We start from the raw sequence: 18,045 nt of genomic DNA on the forward strand, positions 1-18,045 counted from the left end.
GCTCTCCCTCAGCCACCAGGATGGGAGCAGTGGGGGAGGAGGATGGCCTCCCAGCCTCCTCAAAGAAGTGCCATTTTATGGTTCCATTAGAACAACTTGCCAATTGGATAGCAACTTCTATCCAGTGATCACAAACATTAAAGAACTAATCTTCACAGCCTTGCAATAAGTAACTGTCCCCATTTTACAGGTGGAGAAACAGACCTAGAAGTTAATTGGCTTGCACTAGGTTGCACTGCAAATTTGTGGCACAGCCAGCTTAACCACTGAGACCAAGCTTCTTGCCGGGGCACAAGTTAATGTAAGGAGTGTAATTTGTTGAGACACAATAATGTGGCTTAGCTATGGTTTTATGCCCAACTGTAAGGTGGCACCTGCAATATAGTAGTTAGGATATAACTCAGGAAGGGTGATATAGAGGTATCAACTAAAGTGAAGTACTTCTATCATGAGGTGCTGATGCTGTCACTTGCTGAAGATTAGGAAAACAAGACAAAAATGGAGGCAGCCTAATTGCTATGCCAGAATATAAGGATGGGGAAAGGAGACAATATACAAATGGCTTATGTCCCTAGCTTTACCCTTTATTTTTGGTTTCATAACAAATGGTCATTCTAAACAGTTATCTGACATTAGTTCTGTCTCTCTTCTTTGTCTGGCAGCATAGCATAAGGAAAGTTTCATTGTATTTATTTCTTATACGGCACCCAAAATATACTAGAGCTTCATATTGATCTGCACTGATCACTCTATCTGGTTCAGCAGTGACGCTGACTAGAACTGTGGAGGCAGCTATACTTCTCCAACTCTCCTCAGCCAAAGGATGATGGTTATAACACATGGCCTTCAGGATGTTGTTGGGCAGAACAAGGGAAGGGTGTTGAAGGGAAAAAACTGATGAGCCTTCATGGCCCACAAGATGTGGGGAAGATGTCAGAAACAGAAATATGTATTTCTAATTGTGCAGAAAGAATGATAATTCTCAGCAGTGACTGTTAGCTAAAAAAACGATGTTGGCACAAGAACAAGTGTATATAAACTGGCCATGAATAAAATTTAGACTGGAGATTAGAACAAAGTTTCTAATTATCAAAGGAACGATGTTCTGGAATAGCCTTTAAATAGGAGTAGTAAGGGCAAACAACCTAACTAGCTTTAAAATGGAGCTTGATATATTTATGAACAGGATTATATGACTGGATTGCCTGTGATAGGGAACTTGACTCGATAACCAAGAGGTTATCACTTCCAGTCTATAGTTTGTATGTTTTGCCTGTAGGGTATCCCTGAAGGATCCAAAACAACAACAAAAGCATGCTTTCAATTAGTTACTGGAAGAGATCATAGATCTGTATTATGAAGATTATGAGATTGTTCATTTTCACCAATTCAACCAATGAAGGCTACAATATCACTACTATTTGGTTTTGCTTATTTGTTTTCCGAAAGAGATATTGATAAAAAGTTGTACTTTCAGGAAAAGAAACATATGCCCAGTCCTGTAATATGCTGCCTGTTTCTTCCATGCTACTGAGTGTCATCAGTGGAAATCAAAGGGTGTTGAAAGGACTCAGGATGTCTCTGGAGTCCCTCAGCTTCCTGCAGGATCAGCCCCTGAATTATCATGAAGTGTTTGAATAAAAAAAAAAGTAGGTTCATGGTAAGGAGAAAGCAATATATGGCTCTTACAAAACGTAATGATTTATACACAGTTGACTAAAATAAAAGAATAAAAATAAAATGCTCTAAGAATTCAGTTTACTGTCAAAGGCATTGAAACTGCACTTGTATAAATCTGAGGAAGTACATCGATGTCGCAAGTACGCTGTGTGCATATAACTTATATACATGCACACACACACCCACACACAATGGTTTAACATATGTAGCTTTATATTTTCTTTCAGCTGAATGCAATATGCTGGTCCATGATAAAAAAAAGCTTTGTGACACCTTACTTTTTTTTGGTAGGAGGAGGAGCAAAATTTAACAGAAATAACTCCACTTAATGTTTGAGTGAGCGATGTAACGAAATCTGTTTGCTGTACTAAGCTGTCTCCAGATTGGGATGTAATTACACCACAGAAGAGAGAAAGGTGCTGAGTCTCAATCTAGATCATTTATGTAAACTCAGCTTCTTGTCAACGAAGTTCTCAGATTGCATGCATGCAAACACAGAAATCATCTCCTATGAACAAACTAGAGACAGTGTCAATTGCAGACTTCTGATATACCTTATATTCTTTCTGTAATGGATTTAAAATCTGACACACTAAGGTTAAAAAAAAACTTCTCACGTACTATATATTTATTCAGAAGAGTAAAAACCTGTGCTAACAAGACTATTCCACACTCCTTTCTGCCAAAAGATTGATGCTGAACATTATAAATTCACATTTATTTGACTGAAGTGAAACAAGTGTCACATAAATCTGGGAAATATTTAGGGTAAGATTGCGTTGAAACAAATTGCTTGATCTGGAAAAGATTTTTTTCCTGAAAGCATTGAAAACCTCATCTTTGAGCCAGAGCAAGTATTTTATATATACTGTATAAAAACACAGGCAATCGATTCTCTTAACAGAGCCAAATTAAATTTGATTAAATATTTTAAGGCTCCTACTTACCATGCTTGACACACATTCTCAGCAAGTTTCTCAAATACTGAAATCATTAGCACAGAGTAATTTTACATTTGAATACATAAAAACAGTGTGAGGAGACAACTGCATGTAGACAGATAAAGGATTTTCCTCATTAATTCACTTGAACTGCCCTTTGTGTTGATTAAATTGATACATTAATTCTTGACTTAAACAGCCCTCTCTCTGGCAATTTTAGAAAGTGTTTCTCCTGACACTGCAGCTTCAGGCCCCCCTGTCCTCTCTAGTGCAGGAAAACCACAGGCACACACTTGGCGCCATCCCTGGCTATGTCCAATCAATAAGGACTTATTTCCTGTCCATTTACTGAGGTCAACAGAAGTGAGTCTCATTAATTATTCTATGTTGGCAGCCTCAATATGCTTTCGGCATGACAAGTGAAACTGTTTGACCTTTTCCCCTAATTTGTTTATAGCAGTTCCAAAGAATGCATGTTCATTCAGCAATGCGGTAAACAACCAAAAAAAAAAAAAAAAGGCAACTAACAAATTTAGTTCTTTTAAAAATACAAGATATTTTTCCCTTGTCCCAGCCTCTATCCATCTAGTTGTTTTCTTCAAATGAAGAACAGTTTATTTTTTGAATTGTATCTCATGAAAATCTGGTCACAGCATAAACCATATTTTCTAAAGCAGATCTGGCCTCAGAGGGAGGGAAGCACTCCAGGGCCTCCAGTGCTCTGTTTCCATGGTAATGACATAAGTCAATAGCTGAAGTCACACCTTTGCCAGCCTTGATTGCTTCTTGCAACTGTTAGAAAACACATGCATAATAAAATCAGTTTTGACTATACTCCGTATACAATTATTTCTAAAGATAACAGTAAGAATTCAGTATTTCCATTACCTTGAGGTAAAGAGGGCAGCTAAAATCAAATCACTCAGAAAGCTCTCTCATACTACTCGCAAATATTAAGCTGCTCTACTTCAGCTCCTAACTACAATAAAACTTCAATCAATTTAAACTATAACACTACTTCCTGATAATTCAAAATAATAAGACTTACAACATGCACGCAACAAAGACAGGAGGTTTTTACATATCTGGACCTGTCCCTAACCAGAAAATTTTTGTATAATATACTAAGCCAACATCTCAACAAAGCACTTATTTTCTTGTACTCCATATGTGGGTATCACAGGTCCAAATGGATTTATAAATACACATTTTCATATTTGATATATATTATATTATATATTTTATAAATACATACTTTCATAGTTCATAAATATATGATTCCAGATTTCTTGTAAGCAGACTAAGGAGGATATGCACTCATGTCTCCATCTTTTATATATTTTATTAATATTGCTCTGTTTGCTCATTATGTGTTAAAATTCGTTATAGTGGACAACAGCAAATTACCTCAGTAAAATACAACTTAAACCCAAGTCTGCCATCAATTCTGCCATGCAAACTCAATGCACTCAGTAGGGATGGTGACTTTGAGGATGGAATACGGCTCCAATTTGCATCGTATTAAATAGCAAAAGTTTCCATGGGATAATAGACATTTTCTGGCAAACTGCTGGAGAGAAGTGCAAAACTTGGGTGGAATGTCAGGCAACATTTGTATGCTTTTTATGAGACTTTACATTTTGTGGAAGTTCTTTAAAGTGGTCTTATGTTAAAATGTATTTAAAATTGTTTTTATGATGAAAAGCATCCTGAGAACATCACCAGAAAAAGGTGAAACTATATTTATACAAATTTTTATTGTTTTATTGCCTTTAATATGTAATCTTCACAGCAATCCCAATCCAACAGCTAGATGAGTGAAAGGACAGGAATCAAACCCAGGTCTCTTATCTATTTGTCTTAGGGTATGTCTACACTGCAATTAGTCACCTACAGCTGGCCCGTGCCTGCTGACTCTGGCTGATGGGCTATTTAACTGTGGTGTAGACATTCAGGCTCAGGCTGCAGACCAAGCTCTGGGACCCTCCCACCTTGCAGGGTCCGACAGTCTGGGCTCCAGCCTAATCCTGAAGGTCTTCACAGCAATTAAACAGCCCCTTCACCCGAGTCAGCTGTGTGCCTAATTGCAGTAGACATACCCTTAGGTATTTATATGGCCCCCATCCCCGCAGTATCTGAATGCTTCACAATCTTTAATGTATTCTACATGGTTTAATGGTAGTGTCTCATTGTCATTGGATCAACCTATCAAATATAGAGCTTTTATTAAATACATATTAATATTGTATCTAAAATTATTATGGAAAATAAATCTTTTAAAGGAAATTTTACTGCAATATATTACAGTACACATCACCACAAATCACTTCTATTCAATATTATTTACATCAATATAACATTAACACATCTAGTTTAAATGATATGGAAATATTTGAGAACCAGAACTGTAAGTCATCCATTTTATATAGGCAGTTGTATTTATATATAAATGATTGACTTTTCTTATCTAAATACATACATAGTAAAGTTGATTCATTGTATGTATTTGAGAATGAAATCAATTGAAAGCATATTACAGTACTTTAGTGTTCAAATCCCAGTTCATAAAAAATGTATTCCCCACTTAAGTTAGAGTTTTCATGTACTGTGCTTTGGAGAAGTACTTCTCCTGAAGCAGAAGTGCACTGTACTGTTTATTCAACACCTTTTCCAATATCTGTAAATCATCCACATATCCACAGTCATGAAGAATGGACGGAGTCTCTAGTGAGAAAGAGTAATTTTAATAGGATAGGAGGGTTCTTTGGTTGACCCAGCCTATGAGCAAGTGTTAGAATTTGCATGATGATGCTAAGGTTGTGTTGACTTACTGAAGCTCATCAACACTATCCAGGGTATTAGAGATGCAGAAGAAGATTGCTGGCAACAGTGGACCAGAAAGAAGAAATCCTGCAGGGAAACTTTAGGGACAGTCAAGCTCAGAGAGGAAGCTTAGTTTGAGGTTTACATTCTATTATTGGTTTTCGGGTACTAATAAAGCCAAACCCCAGAAAGGGGAAGAGTTTGGAAACTAACATAGGGTCTGCACATTGTTAAAGGCAGAGTGAGAACTCAACCCATTCAAAGGTATGCCATGTATAATTACTTATGTGTATACAGTGCCTTGCAACCAAAAGAATACCAAGCTTATTACAAACTACTCACATAAGAATTACCATACCAGATCAGACCCATCCACTACCAGATGCTCCAGAAGGTGAAAGAAACCCCAAATAGGGTAATAACAGCATAACCAGCTCATTGGGTAAGTTTCTTCTTAACCCCATCAGTTATTTGGCTCATGGGGCCAAGATGAAAGATGATGGCTTATAGTCCTTAAGAACTTTTAAAAATTCTTAGGAATATTTGTTATTCATATAAACGCTAATCTCTGGCCTCAACAGTGACTTGCAGCAAGGAGTTCCAACTTCTTTTTATCAGTTTTAAATTTAATGTCTTTCAATTTTGTATTATGGGGAAACAGGAGTTTCCAATATTATGAGACAGGATAAATAGAAGTGGCCAATTTTCCTTCTGTGTGCTATTCATTATTTTGTATGCTTCTATCATGTTCCCTCTCATTAACTTCCTTTCCAAATTAAAAATACAAATCTTTGTCATATTTCTTTATATGGAATATTTTTCATCTCTCTATTCATAGGATCACTTCACTCACTACTAAAAAACAAGAACCACACAGAACAACCAAACACTGAACTACAGAATAGGACTGGAAGTGAATATTGTATCCATTGCATTAAAACTACTGGGGAAACTTTAGATATATAAAATGCAATTACCCAAACTGGATATTGCCCAGGCATTGGGGCTAGTGCCCCTACTCTATTCTTCCAAGAGGTGCCACAAGATCTTTAAGATCACAAACAGAAGGGATCCCACCTTTAAATCTCACCCAAAAGACAGCTCAGTGTTCCAGAACATCATGTTAGGATATTGGTTTAAAAGAGATTTGAAGGAAAGAGTGCCACCCACTGAACTGCCAGAATTACTTTCTCAGCACCGTGGGTCTTCCCTAGAGGTACCCACATATTGACCAAGCTTGACTGCTTCATTTGCGATCTAATGAACTCAAAAAGCCCAAAGTGTTATTTCCGTAGGTGGCTATGTGTGTTCATTAAAAAAAATAATTTAAAAAACCTGCCCAAGTTAACTTATCCTCAATGTACAACAAGGCACTGAGAATAAATAACCTTCCTTCCTACTTTCCTCATAGAAGAACCCCATTCGTTTACCTCTTTTAAACAAAGCAATACCCCATAATCCCCTTTCTCCTGGCAGACCACCTGCCCTCTACTTCCTGTTCAACTCACAGTGCCACCAGCACTACCTTCCAGCTAGTTTCCACAACTGGACTCCATGCTGGTTCATCCTTTACCCCCAGTCACCAATGTCAGTGCAATTCATATCCTATCCCCCTTTCAGCCCCTGGTTAAGAAACCAGAAGGAAAAGGAGATCATTTGGAATGCAGTTTAAATGGATCAGGTTGGATTTCTGCCTGTTGTCAGGCAGCGGAGATTTGAGACTTGCTCCACCCAAAGTCATGATAGCCAGGTGTCACAAAGACATCTGTATGGACCAAAACAGGTATGTTTTGATTAACCATGGGCTTTACCTTACAGTGCCTGCCAACTGTATTCTTATGAGCTAGCAAGATTTTGAAACTACAAGAATTCTGTACTTGAGTGGAATACATGTGAAATCCAGGATACCAAGCAAACATTGTTATCAGTAGGTCATTCTTCACAGAAGATGGAATGCTAATCATTGTTACTTTCACTTTGTAGCATTAGTTTTTTTCAGCATTAGGGCACATTTAAAATGTAAGGGCTATTCAACATTGGGACTAACAATTTTAACAATGCCCACCTCTCTGCTGACTTGTCAAAAGTGTGCCAGTTGTGATGATAGTTGTTTCACACAGTGAGAAACAGACTTTTCAAACTGGCAGTTCATTTCACATAAGACACTGGCCAGCTATCAGATGGCAACAACCTTTGGATATTATCAGATTCAGCTGGATTTGAACCAGTGATATAGTGGTGCAAAAAAAAAATCAATATTCCTCATTCCAGTCACTCAAGCCATCCAGTCCTCCCTGTAAAAATGTCTATTCAAGATAAAACTGGCATATTTAAAGTGAAATTTTAAAAAAGAGATTAGGAAAGCTATCAGCCACAGCACAAAATGTAAGGGAAGTGGTAGGCCACCCAGAGCAATTATGTTGGATTCCTCTTGGAAGGAAGAGCTTATGCAAAAAGTCTACAAAAATAATAATTTTTTATTAAGAAAAATGCTGACACTGGAGAACCAGAAAATCATTTGCAGGAGAAAGGATCCTAAGTATTCCAACAGGTGGGGATGATCCAGAGCCTATCAAGTTTATTGAAAGATTTTCCCCTTAATTATTTCTTTTGTAATGTTTAGAAAGGTCCAGTTTTAAGTAAAGGACAGGACTTCTAGGAGAGAAGACTGCTGGTAAATATTCTGACCCAACCAGACTCATGTGGAGGAATAGACTTCTCCCAGCTTTGGGAGAGAGACTGTATGGAGATGTGAATATTTTGTTCTTTTACTCTGAGTAACAATGTAATGTCTAAAGTTCAAGAAAGAACTTTTGAATTAAACTAAATAGCTTTATGAAAAGAAAATATTAAGGTCTTAACATTTGTTTTCTTGTCAAACTCAGTTAATTATGATCTTGTGTATTTTCTGGGACAAGATGTCAGCAAACAAGTTCGGAGAAGATTCTGTGAACAATATCTAAGGAGAATGATCCTGTAATTAGATTTCCTGTTCAGGTCTGAGTTCCTCAAAGATCATGAGTTTCCTCTAATCCTGAACTAAGCCAATACATTCTGTTTGCATCTGAGGTGTTGGTACTTGCGGAAATAAAACAAACCTAAATTGATCAGTGGTCAAGAGACTAATGCATTAAGTGTTTCCAGTGTTCTTTGCTAGCTTTTCTAAATTTGTTTTCTCTCTTGTGGGAACATTCTGCCTCAATAAACATTTATATTTAGATTGCTAAAATGTACCTTGAAATGGCACCTATGAATGTTTTTTCTAGATTAATTTTCTACCTTGCCCTCCTTTTGCTTTTCAACCATCTTGGAATGTTTCAGCATTAACTGTTACATATTCGATCTGTTTTTGTGGCTTGACACACGGTTAAGCTCGTCCTCTTCTTTCCTCCCCAAATGGGAGCTGGACAATCATTTATTTATTTTAACTGCCTCACTTCATAATGTATAAACTGCTACAATCCAAAACTTTCCTTTGCCTTTCCCGGTATTATACAGAATAGGATGTCACTTGAATTGGAGGGCTAAGTGTAGCTTGCCCAATATTTGCTAACATACGTTTTGTATTGTAAAATAACAGTAAAAATAAAGATAAATGAATCTTTAACTACAGTGATATAATTCCCTGTACAGAAGTACATTAACAGAATGTTAAGTTTGAACAGTAGGGTGGTATTTCTTTTCCATCCATTCCATACTGAAATAAATGAGGTTTTCCCCCCTGAAACTTAAGAAAAAAGTAACATATAGGCAGAGACTAAGTCTGGAAAATTTCAGCCTCAAAGAAGAAAGTTTAGCACCTGGAAAAACAAAAAAGAAGAAGTTCGAATGAAATTGTTATGATATCTTGCTTTAGCAGTCACTCCAGCTATAACACTGTTTTAACAGCATATTTTATTAACATGTACAAGATATCATTTATCCATCTGCATTGATAAAGTGTGTATGTTCTTTAGAGGTTTCAGAAAACAACACGCCAACAACTCTTTGTGTCCTCTGTCTGATAGGCTAGCCTGATAGGCTTTGTACAGTAGTTTTAACACTGGAGTGATTTTAAAATCAGACACTAGGAAGTAAAGTATGTCTCTTTAAAAATCTATGCAACTTCATTTTATTGTACTTTTAATACAGTGCCAAAAGTTGCTGTTAGTGGTGGTCTTATTATCATCAACCCAATATTTACACTAACAGTCAGACACTTGTTTGTGTCTTAACTAAGACAACATTGGAGTGGATTCTATCCTATCAAAGTCTCTGGCAAACTCTCACTAGAGGCCTGCCTAAATAGATTAGATAGCTTTTCTACCTTTCATTATGATCCAGTCAAGACTGGTAGAGGAATAGGCATTTTTAAAAAAACCTAAAAGTCAAATAAATTATAGTGTCCTGCATAAAACACAAAGTTTAACAACTTAAAACAAAGTAGGAAACCTCTTATTTTGAATGGTTTTAGCATCCTCTTGGAATATTGCCAATTTAATTTAACAGATTCCAAAGCCCGAAGGGACCATTCTGAACATCTAATCTGACCTCTTGTGTAACACAGGCCATAGAATCTCCCCAAACTAATTCCTAGAGCAGAGTTTTTACAAATACATCCAATCTTGATCTAAAAATTGCCAATGATGGAGACTCCACCACAGCCCATAGTAAATTGTCCCTCACTGTGAAAAATGCACACCTTATTTCCAGTGTGAATTTTCAGTCTAGCTTCATTTTCTAGCTAATGGATTATGTTGTAACTTTTTCTGCTCAATTGAAGAGCCCATTATCTAATACTTGTTCCCCATCTAGGTACTTACAGACTATAATCAAGTCACAGTCACAACCAAGGTTTGACCTTATGGTTGGCGCATGCGTCAGGAGCCAGGCCGGGTTGAATACTGGGAGATTAGAGTCTGAGACAGGCCAGAGGGCAGAAAAAGTGTCAAGATTCAGGCAGGATCAGATTACCAAGAGATCAGAGCCAGGCAGTAGGAGCAGGTAGTTCAGAGGAGACAGTCCTAAGCAGGGGAAACCCAAGTGCATGGACAACTTCTTGTTCGTCTGCTTGGTTTAAACAGAAACAGGGAAGAAACTGAGACCCCCAGAGTTTTACCAGTCAGGTCCCAGAACTGGAGTCCTCGATCAGTGTTGAACTTGTAGTTCTGGTGATTGTTAACAGGTCACTGAGTGACAGGTTGGAATTTACTGGCTTCTAAGGGTATCTCTACACAGCAACTAGACACCCATGGCTGGCCCAAGCCAGCCAGCTCGGGCTTGGGATGCGGAGCTTTTTCATTGCTGTGTAGACTTCTGGGCTCAGGCTGATGCCTGGGCTCTAGGACTCTGTGATGTGGAAGCATCCCAGAGTATGGGCTCCAGCCCAAGTACAGAAATCTATACAGCAATGAAACAGCCCTGCAGCCCAAGCCAATGTTAGCTGGTGTGGACCGATTGGAGGTTTCTTTGCTGTGTAGACATACACCCTAAGAGCCCAGACCTGTGATCCCTGACTGCATCCCTTAACTTTCTCTTTGTTAAGCTAAATAGATTGAGTTCCTCGAGTCTATCACTATCACGGTAAGGCATATAATCAGAGGACAAAAACGAGGGTGGGGTAAGACAGGCTTTGTCTGTACTGCACTTTCGTTGGTAAAACATTTGTCATTCAGGGGTGTGGAAAATAACACACACAACTGAGCGACAAACATTTTATGAAGAAAAGCGCCGGTGTGAAAAAGCGCTTTGTCAGCAGAGCTTTCCTTCCAATAAAGCTAATGCCACTCGGTGGAAGTTTGTCGGCTAGAGCGCTCTCTCCTGCCAACAAACAGCAGCTACACTGCACGCCTTTTAGCAGCGTAGCTGTGTCACTGAAAGGTGCATAGTGTAGACATAGCCTAAGACCGACTGCAGAAGTGTTAATGAGCCACTCTACCTTGAATGATCCCTTAGAATATGTGCTAATATGTGCTACTTATTCTAAACAATTTGTTCCACCTTGCATTTCGCTGTGAAACTCGGGAGCACCTAGACCTGAAGACAGTGCTCTGTGTGGCTCAAATCTTCTCTCTCTCACTAACAGAAGTTAGTTCAATAAAAAGATATTACCTCATCCTTCTTATCTCTCTCTACTCCTACTCTATATTCCCCTGTTTAAGCACCCAATGATCTTGAATGCTTATGGATCAATGTCCTAACAGATAAAACAGAAGATGGGGTTTTAGTTGGTGTCTGCAGACCACCAAATCACATTAGGGAACAGGATGACCACCTCCTGAAGCACCAATGTATAATGAGTAGGGAAAAAAAGCTGTGAGATCATGGGGGACTTCAATTTGAATGACATGCCAGAGGTCTCATGCTGTCAGTACTAAAACATCCTTGGAATTTCTAAACATTATACATGACAATTTTCTAACTCAAGAAGCATCGCAGCCAACATGGGGAATTCATTATTAGACCTTGTCCTAACAGATTAAGAGGAAGTGATCACAGAACTAAAAATTAATGGTATCTTAGGTACAAGTGATCATGACTTTATTGCATTTAAAACGTGCACACAGAATAAAGTCCAGACCAGTAATATGTATACTTGGTGCTTCACTAGGGCCAATTTAAAAAAAAATATTATGCATCAGATCAGCCGTGAGGAAGAATTTCATCAGAAAAATGTGAATGATAATTGGCAATCTTTTAAGAACACCTTACTAGATGCACAAAAAGTCACAATCCCACAAACAAGAAAGAATGCTGTACTGGTTCAAAAGCAGAACTGGTTCAGAGGGGAAGTAAAGGCAGCTGTAAAAAATAAAATAAATATATAGATATTATGACAAAGTTCCTCCTCTACCCTGGTGGGTCCTGTGCTTATTGGCAGATTTGCTCACCTCAGTGATCTTCCCCTCTGGTGGAACCCACAGTCTGGGTCAACTCCTCCTGTGTCTGATTAGGAATTGGGAGGTTTGGGGGGAACCCGGGCCCACCCTCTACTCCGGGTTCCAGCCCAATGCCCTGTGGATCGCAGCTGTCTATAGTGCCTCCTGTAACAGCTGCATGACAGCTACAACTCCCTGGGCTACTTCCCCATGGCCTCCTTCAAACACCTTCTTTATCCTCACCAAAGGACCATCCTCCTCGTGTCTGATAATGCTCGTGCTCCTTAGTCCTCCAGCAGAACACCCTCTCACTCTCAGCTCCTTGCACCTCTTGCCCCCAGCTCCTCACATGCACACCACAAACTGAACTGAGTTCCTTTTTAAACCCAGGTGCCCTGATTAGCCTGCCTTGATTGGCTGCAGGTGTTCTAATCAGCCTGTCTGCCTTAACTGGTTCTATGAGGTTCCTGATTACTCTAGTGCAGCCCCTGCTCTGGTCACTCAGGGAACAGAAAACTATTCACCCAGTGACCAGTATATTTGCCCTCTACCAGACTCCTGTACCCCACTGGTCTGGGTCTGTCACAATATACATACACACAACAAATCGAAGAAAGGGGAAGCTGATAGTACTGAATATATATTCAAAAGTTAGAAATTCTAGAAAAATGCTAAGAGAAGCACAGTGGTGCAAGGAGAAAGGCCCAGCAGGAACAATGACAATAAGGAGAAGTCTTTAAAATATATTAGGAGCAAAAAGAATCCTAACAATACTATTGGTCCCTTACTATGTGGAAATGGTAGAATTATCAATACTAATGAAGAAAACAGAAGTTTTCAATAAATATTTCTGTCCAATATTTAAGGAAAACACAGATGATATAGGCTCATCATACAATGTCAACACTCTTTTCATTCTTCTAGTATCTCAGGAGAATGTTAAACAGAAGCCACTAGAATTAGCCATTTTTATAGCTGCACGTCCAGATAACTTACATTCAAGAGTTTTAGAAGAGCTGGCTGAGGAGTTCACTGAACCATGAATGTTGATTTTCAATAAAAGGGTAGGAGTGCTGGGGAGCTTCCAGAACACTGGATGACAACTAATATGCCAATTTTTCAGAAGGGTAAATGGGATGACCCAAGTAATTATAGGTATGTCAGTCTGACATCGATACTGGGCAAGATAATGGAATGGCTGATACAGGACTCAATAAAGAATTAAAGGAGGGCAATGTGATTAATGCAATCAACATAGGTTTATGGAAAATAGATCCTCAAACCAGCTTGATACTGTTTTTTTGATGAGATTACAAGTTTGGTAGATAGAGGTAATAGTGTTAACAGAATACACTTAAAATCTTGTGAGGCTTTTGACTTGATATCATACCATGTTTTGATTAACAACTAAAATGATATAAAATTAACATGGCACACATTAAATTGATTAAAAATTGGCTACCTGTTAGATCTCAAAATATAATTGTAAATGGGAAATCATCATTGAGTGGGTATGTTTTCACTTTGGTCCTGCAGGGATAAGTTATTAGCCCTATGCCATTTAAAATGTTTATTAATGACCAGGAAGAAAATATAAAGTCACTGATAAAGTTTGCAGATGACACAAAAATTGGTAGAGTCGTAAATAATAAAGAGGACAGGAGTGATATGGATGAGTTGGTAGACTGGATGCACACAAACAACATGCATTTTAATAAGGCTAAATGAAAATGTATACATCTAGGAACAAACAATATGTGCCATACCTACACAATGAGGGATTCTATCCTGGGAATTATAGGCCTGAATATCAGTGACTCTGAAAAAGATTTGGGAGTTGTGATGAATAATCATCTGAACATGAACTCCCAGTGTGACTCTGTGATGATTTTATATCATTCTAGTTTTTTAATTAAAATGCAGTGCAAAGTCAAATACCTTACAGAAGTCTAAGTATATCACATAACACTATTACCTTTATCGACCAAACTTGTAATCTCACCAAAAACAGATAGCAAGTTAGTTTGACAGGATATACATTCCATAAACCCATGTTGATTGCATTAATTATATCATCCTCCTTTTGATTATTTATTAACTGAGTCACATATCAGCTTCTTCATTATCTTGCCTGGATCAATATGAGACTGACAGGCCTGTAATTGCTTGGGTCATACCATTGATCTATTTTTAAATATTGGCACATCAGCTTTCTTCCAGTGTTCTAGAACTTCTTCGGTGTTCCAAGACTTATTCAAAATCAACATCAATGGTCTAGTGAGTTCCTCAGCCAGCTCTTTTAAAACTTTTGGATACAAGTTAACTGGAACTGCTGATTTAAAATGTCTAGCCTTTAAATATTAGGCATTTAAAATATCCCATTCAAAAGGAGCTCTTTTTTAGATTTACACATTATTTGATTACAGGGATCAAAGGAATTAGTAACAATGGCTACACCAATCCTGCTGAGACAAAAGTTTAATGAAAAAATATTGTAGGTGCTAAGCTCCGGGTAAGAATTAGAATCCTTCATTCTTTCTACTTCATTGCTTTTTTGGGAGCAAATTAGTAAATAGAATGCACCGCAGTTCCATGGACTGAACATTGATGATTCTTTGGTATTTAATAAAGTGGAACACTGTAGGACTATTGTTATGTGCAGCATAAGATTGCAAAACTGTTCTGTGACAGTGCTGTAGTGCATTAATGCACAGACTATGGTAATCAATTCTGAATTTTGGGGAGGGTGGTTGCTTCTGACAAGACTAAGTTCATTATAATATTATTGTTATTTATTATTTGCATGATGACGGTAGGGTATCTTTAAGAACTCATTTCCTTAAATGTCACCTTTCTCCACTTTTTCTTTGGCTCTTTCCACCTCACATCTTAAACCAGTATATTAGTCTCATGCAGTGCAAGAGCTGCTGGGTACATCATTTCTCAGATGACCTATTTCCAGTACAGGTACAAAATCTGTTTCTCATGTTAACATCCTATAAGTACATTGCTTCATACACAAACCAATAAACTCACAAAGTATATAAACACTGTGTGACATGCCATATTTCCCATGCCAGTTTGAAAGAAAGCAATCTGCAGCAGAGCAAATGATAAGATCACATGTCAAGATTTAAAAAAGCCCTACTCTGCTTAATTCCATCCCCTCAAGAAATGGCATCAAGGAAAATGCCCATTCCCTTCTGTAATACCATAATAATTGGTGGAAAAATTCATAATGTATTTCAAAGGCCAGAGAACTCTGAGGTAGGGGTCTAGAGTTCTACTCCTTGCTTGGCCACTGAGCTGTTGTGTGACATCAGACAAGTAACTTCTACTGTCTGTGCTTTGGTTGCCCCTACAACTGTTTGTCTGTCTGGTCTAGTTAGACTAAATTATTTGGGGCAGGAACCCTCTCTTAAAAAGGTATTTGTACATTGTCTCTAGGAGATACTGTAATACAAATAATAAATAATTCAACAGGGAAGCTTTGTTTTGGTAGAACTGTATTACTTACTATGCATGGTAAGAAAAGGGTAAAGCAGAAAAAGGTGATTCTGGTAAATGACTGAGATGTTTTGTCATAATAAGAGAGAGAAATGAGGGTGAGACAAAAGGATTTTCCCCAGATTCATTGATCTGATGTCTTCAGCAGTGATACAAGTGGCACCTGCTTAAGTCTTATTACTACTCTCTTTTGTGCTACTTGAGGCACTTAATATTAAAACAGAGGTAGAACTACTTTTTCATCTCAGGAAGAGACTTTCATACAATACGACGGTGGATCAATGATTTGTCTGGATGTCGTAGTGATGGTGTAAAAAAAAACAACACACACAGGGCATTCAGAGACTGATTAACAGCTGAGTGAGAAAATGCTTTTTGCAATATCAAAGTTTTTGTGATAGTAAGATTGATATATTGGAAAAACAGACTAAAAGTTCTGTAGAATGAAACGAAGCCATTGGCATGGAAAACTAAGACCCAATTAAATTAATGAAAAGTATTTCCTCTTCCTGTCAGATGCCCAACTACATTTACTAGTGTCTCTGATGCATCACATGGACATTCTTCTTTGATCAGTGTAGACATAGGGCTACAACTTTAAAACACTGTGCATCAAATGTGCAAATCAAAGTGCAGACAGAGACACAAGAATAAAAAGGTATAGGAGGCTGTTTTATGCCATGCAAAAATAAACTCCATGCCTAAAGCAGGCATGGGGAATGGGTGGATCTCATTCTTACTTTCATTCATGATTTTTAATTGAAAATTGTATGAATATGTAAAATATGCTTGAGAAGATCAACTAAGCAAACAGAATTACATATATCTGTGTGTATACATTAAAGTAGAAAAGATTTTATTAATTTAGTGAAAAAACAAATAGGCTACTTCAATATACTAAAACGGAAAATGATTTGTATAGACATTAAAATGGTATGTTTTTCTGATGTACTGTGGCCAGGTTTGTTATACTAACCTTAACAGAAGTAATATGGAGAAGAGCAACAAACATAATTAAAGTTATGGCAGAACTTCCAGTAGGATAAGATTTCAGAAGCTAGGATTATCTGAACTTTGAAAGGAGAAAGATGAGAGGGATCTTGACTGAGGTAGAAGCAGCTTGAATGATGCAGCAAAAACTGCCTAGTCCTTGTTTTTATCATCTCCAACAGTGTGAAAACAAAAGACAGGTTACTGAACTGAAGACAATAAGGAAATATTTCTTGGTACTGTAAATAGTGAACTTTGAAATTCACTCTCATTCAGGTAAAATTAGGGTAATTGGGTACATCTACACAGCAATAAAAGATCCTGTGACATGGCTATACCTGGCTTTGGTCAACTGACTCAGACTCACAGAGTTCAGGCTTGCAGGGATAAAAGGTGCAGTGTAGACATTCAGGCTTGGGCTAGAGCCTGGGTTCTGAAACCCTGCAAGTGTGGAGTGTCTCAGAGCCCGGTCTTCAACCCGAGCCCAAATGTCTACACTACAGCCTGAGCCCTGTGAGCCCAAGCCAATTGATCTGGGCTCTGAGACTCAGTGCTGTGGGTTTTTTACTGCACTGTAGATGTACCTATTAAGTCATATACTACAGCTAGATTTACCAAAATGATAGGATAATTTCATTATCACAATCAAATTTATGACATTTGCAGCTAAGCAAGCCACATTAACACAAGGCTAATCAAATCTCATGCCACCAGGTTAAACCCAAGCACATGAAGGGTAAAGGAATTCCCTTTCCCACTTAAATGAACGTTACAAGTTGTCTAGGTGTATTATGGATTTTTCATCATCCTCTGAAGGAACAGATATTTGGAACTGCTGAGAACTATGTGGGAATACATAGACAAAGCCATATGATCCAGCACAGCAAATTTTATGTTAATTCTCTTATTTTACAGCTACAGAAATACTGTTGTGACAATAGAACAGAAGTGCAACAATTCAAAGGAAAAAGCTATAGAGTTTTTATAAGACTAAGTAGTCACCATAGAAATTTCTCAGAGATGGATAGCTGAACAAAAATTCATTTTGGTTCTTTTAGAAAATTAATAGCAATTGAGAAAGTTGTCTGTTACAGTTGTCCCCCTGCTAGCATGTTTTTTTCCCTCCTCCTTTCTGTTTGTCCTGCGTGGCCGCCCCTCCCGGCCATTGTGCTAACTAAAGTCACAGCCCTATTCATAGGGATGGCTTGTACAGACTAACTGGAGCCACTGCCCTGCCTAGGGAGGGG

At 38.0% G+C, this 18,045-nt stretch overlaps 1 protein-coding gene across 4 annotated transcripts in view; it reads right to left on the minus strand.

Moving 5' to 3' along the window:
- Positions 1 to 1,741: 1,741 nt before the first annotated feature.
- The window catches only part of PDSS2 (decaprenyl diphosphate synthase subunit 2), a 211,467-nt gene continuing 195,163 nt past the window's right edge, over positions 1,742 to 18,045 (minus strand). For 3 of the 4 annotated variants that reach the window (XM_075063862.1, XM_075063861.1, XM_075063860.1), the window contains one exon: positions 1,742 to 3,413. In XM_075063862.1, coding sequence (XP_074919963.1) covers positions 3,255 to 3,413 — 159 coding nt within the window. In that variant the 3' untranslated portion in view covers positions 1,742 to 3,254. Of the gene's footprint in view, positions 3,414 to 6,969; positions 7,210 to 18,045 lie in introns of all 4 variants that reach the window. The other variant, XR_012655520.1, reaches the window with a different exon arrangement.

The sequence above is a fragment of the Chelonoidis abingdonii genome, chromosome 3 (assembly GCF_003597395.2).
Source record: "Chelonoidis abingdonii isolate Lonesome George chromosome 3, CheloAbing_2.0, whole genome shotgun sequence".
In the NCBI taxonomy this organism is placed as follows: Eukaryota; Metazoa; Chordata; order Testudines; family Testudinidae; genus Chelonoidis; species Chelonoidis abingdonii.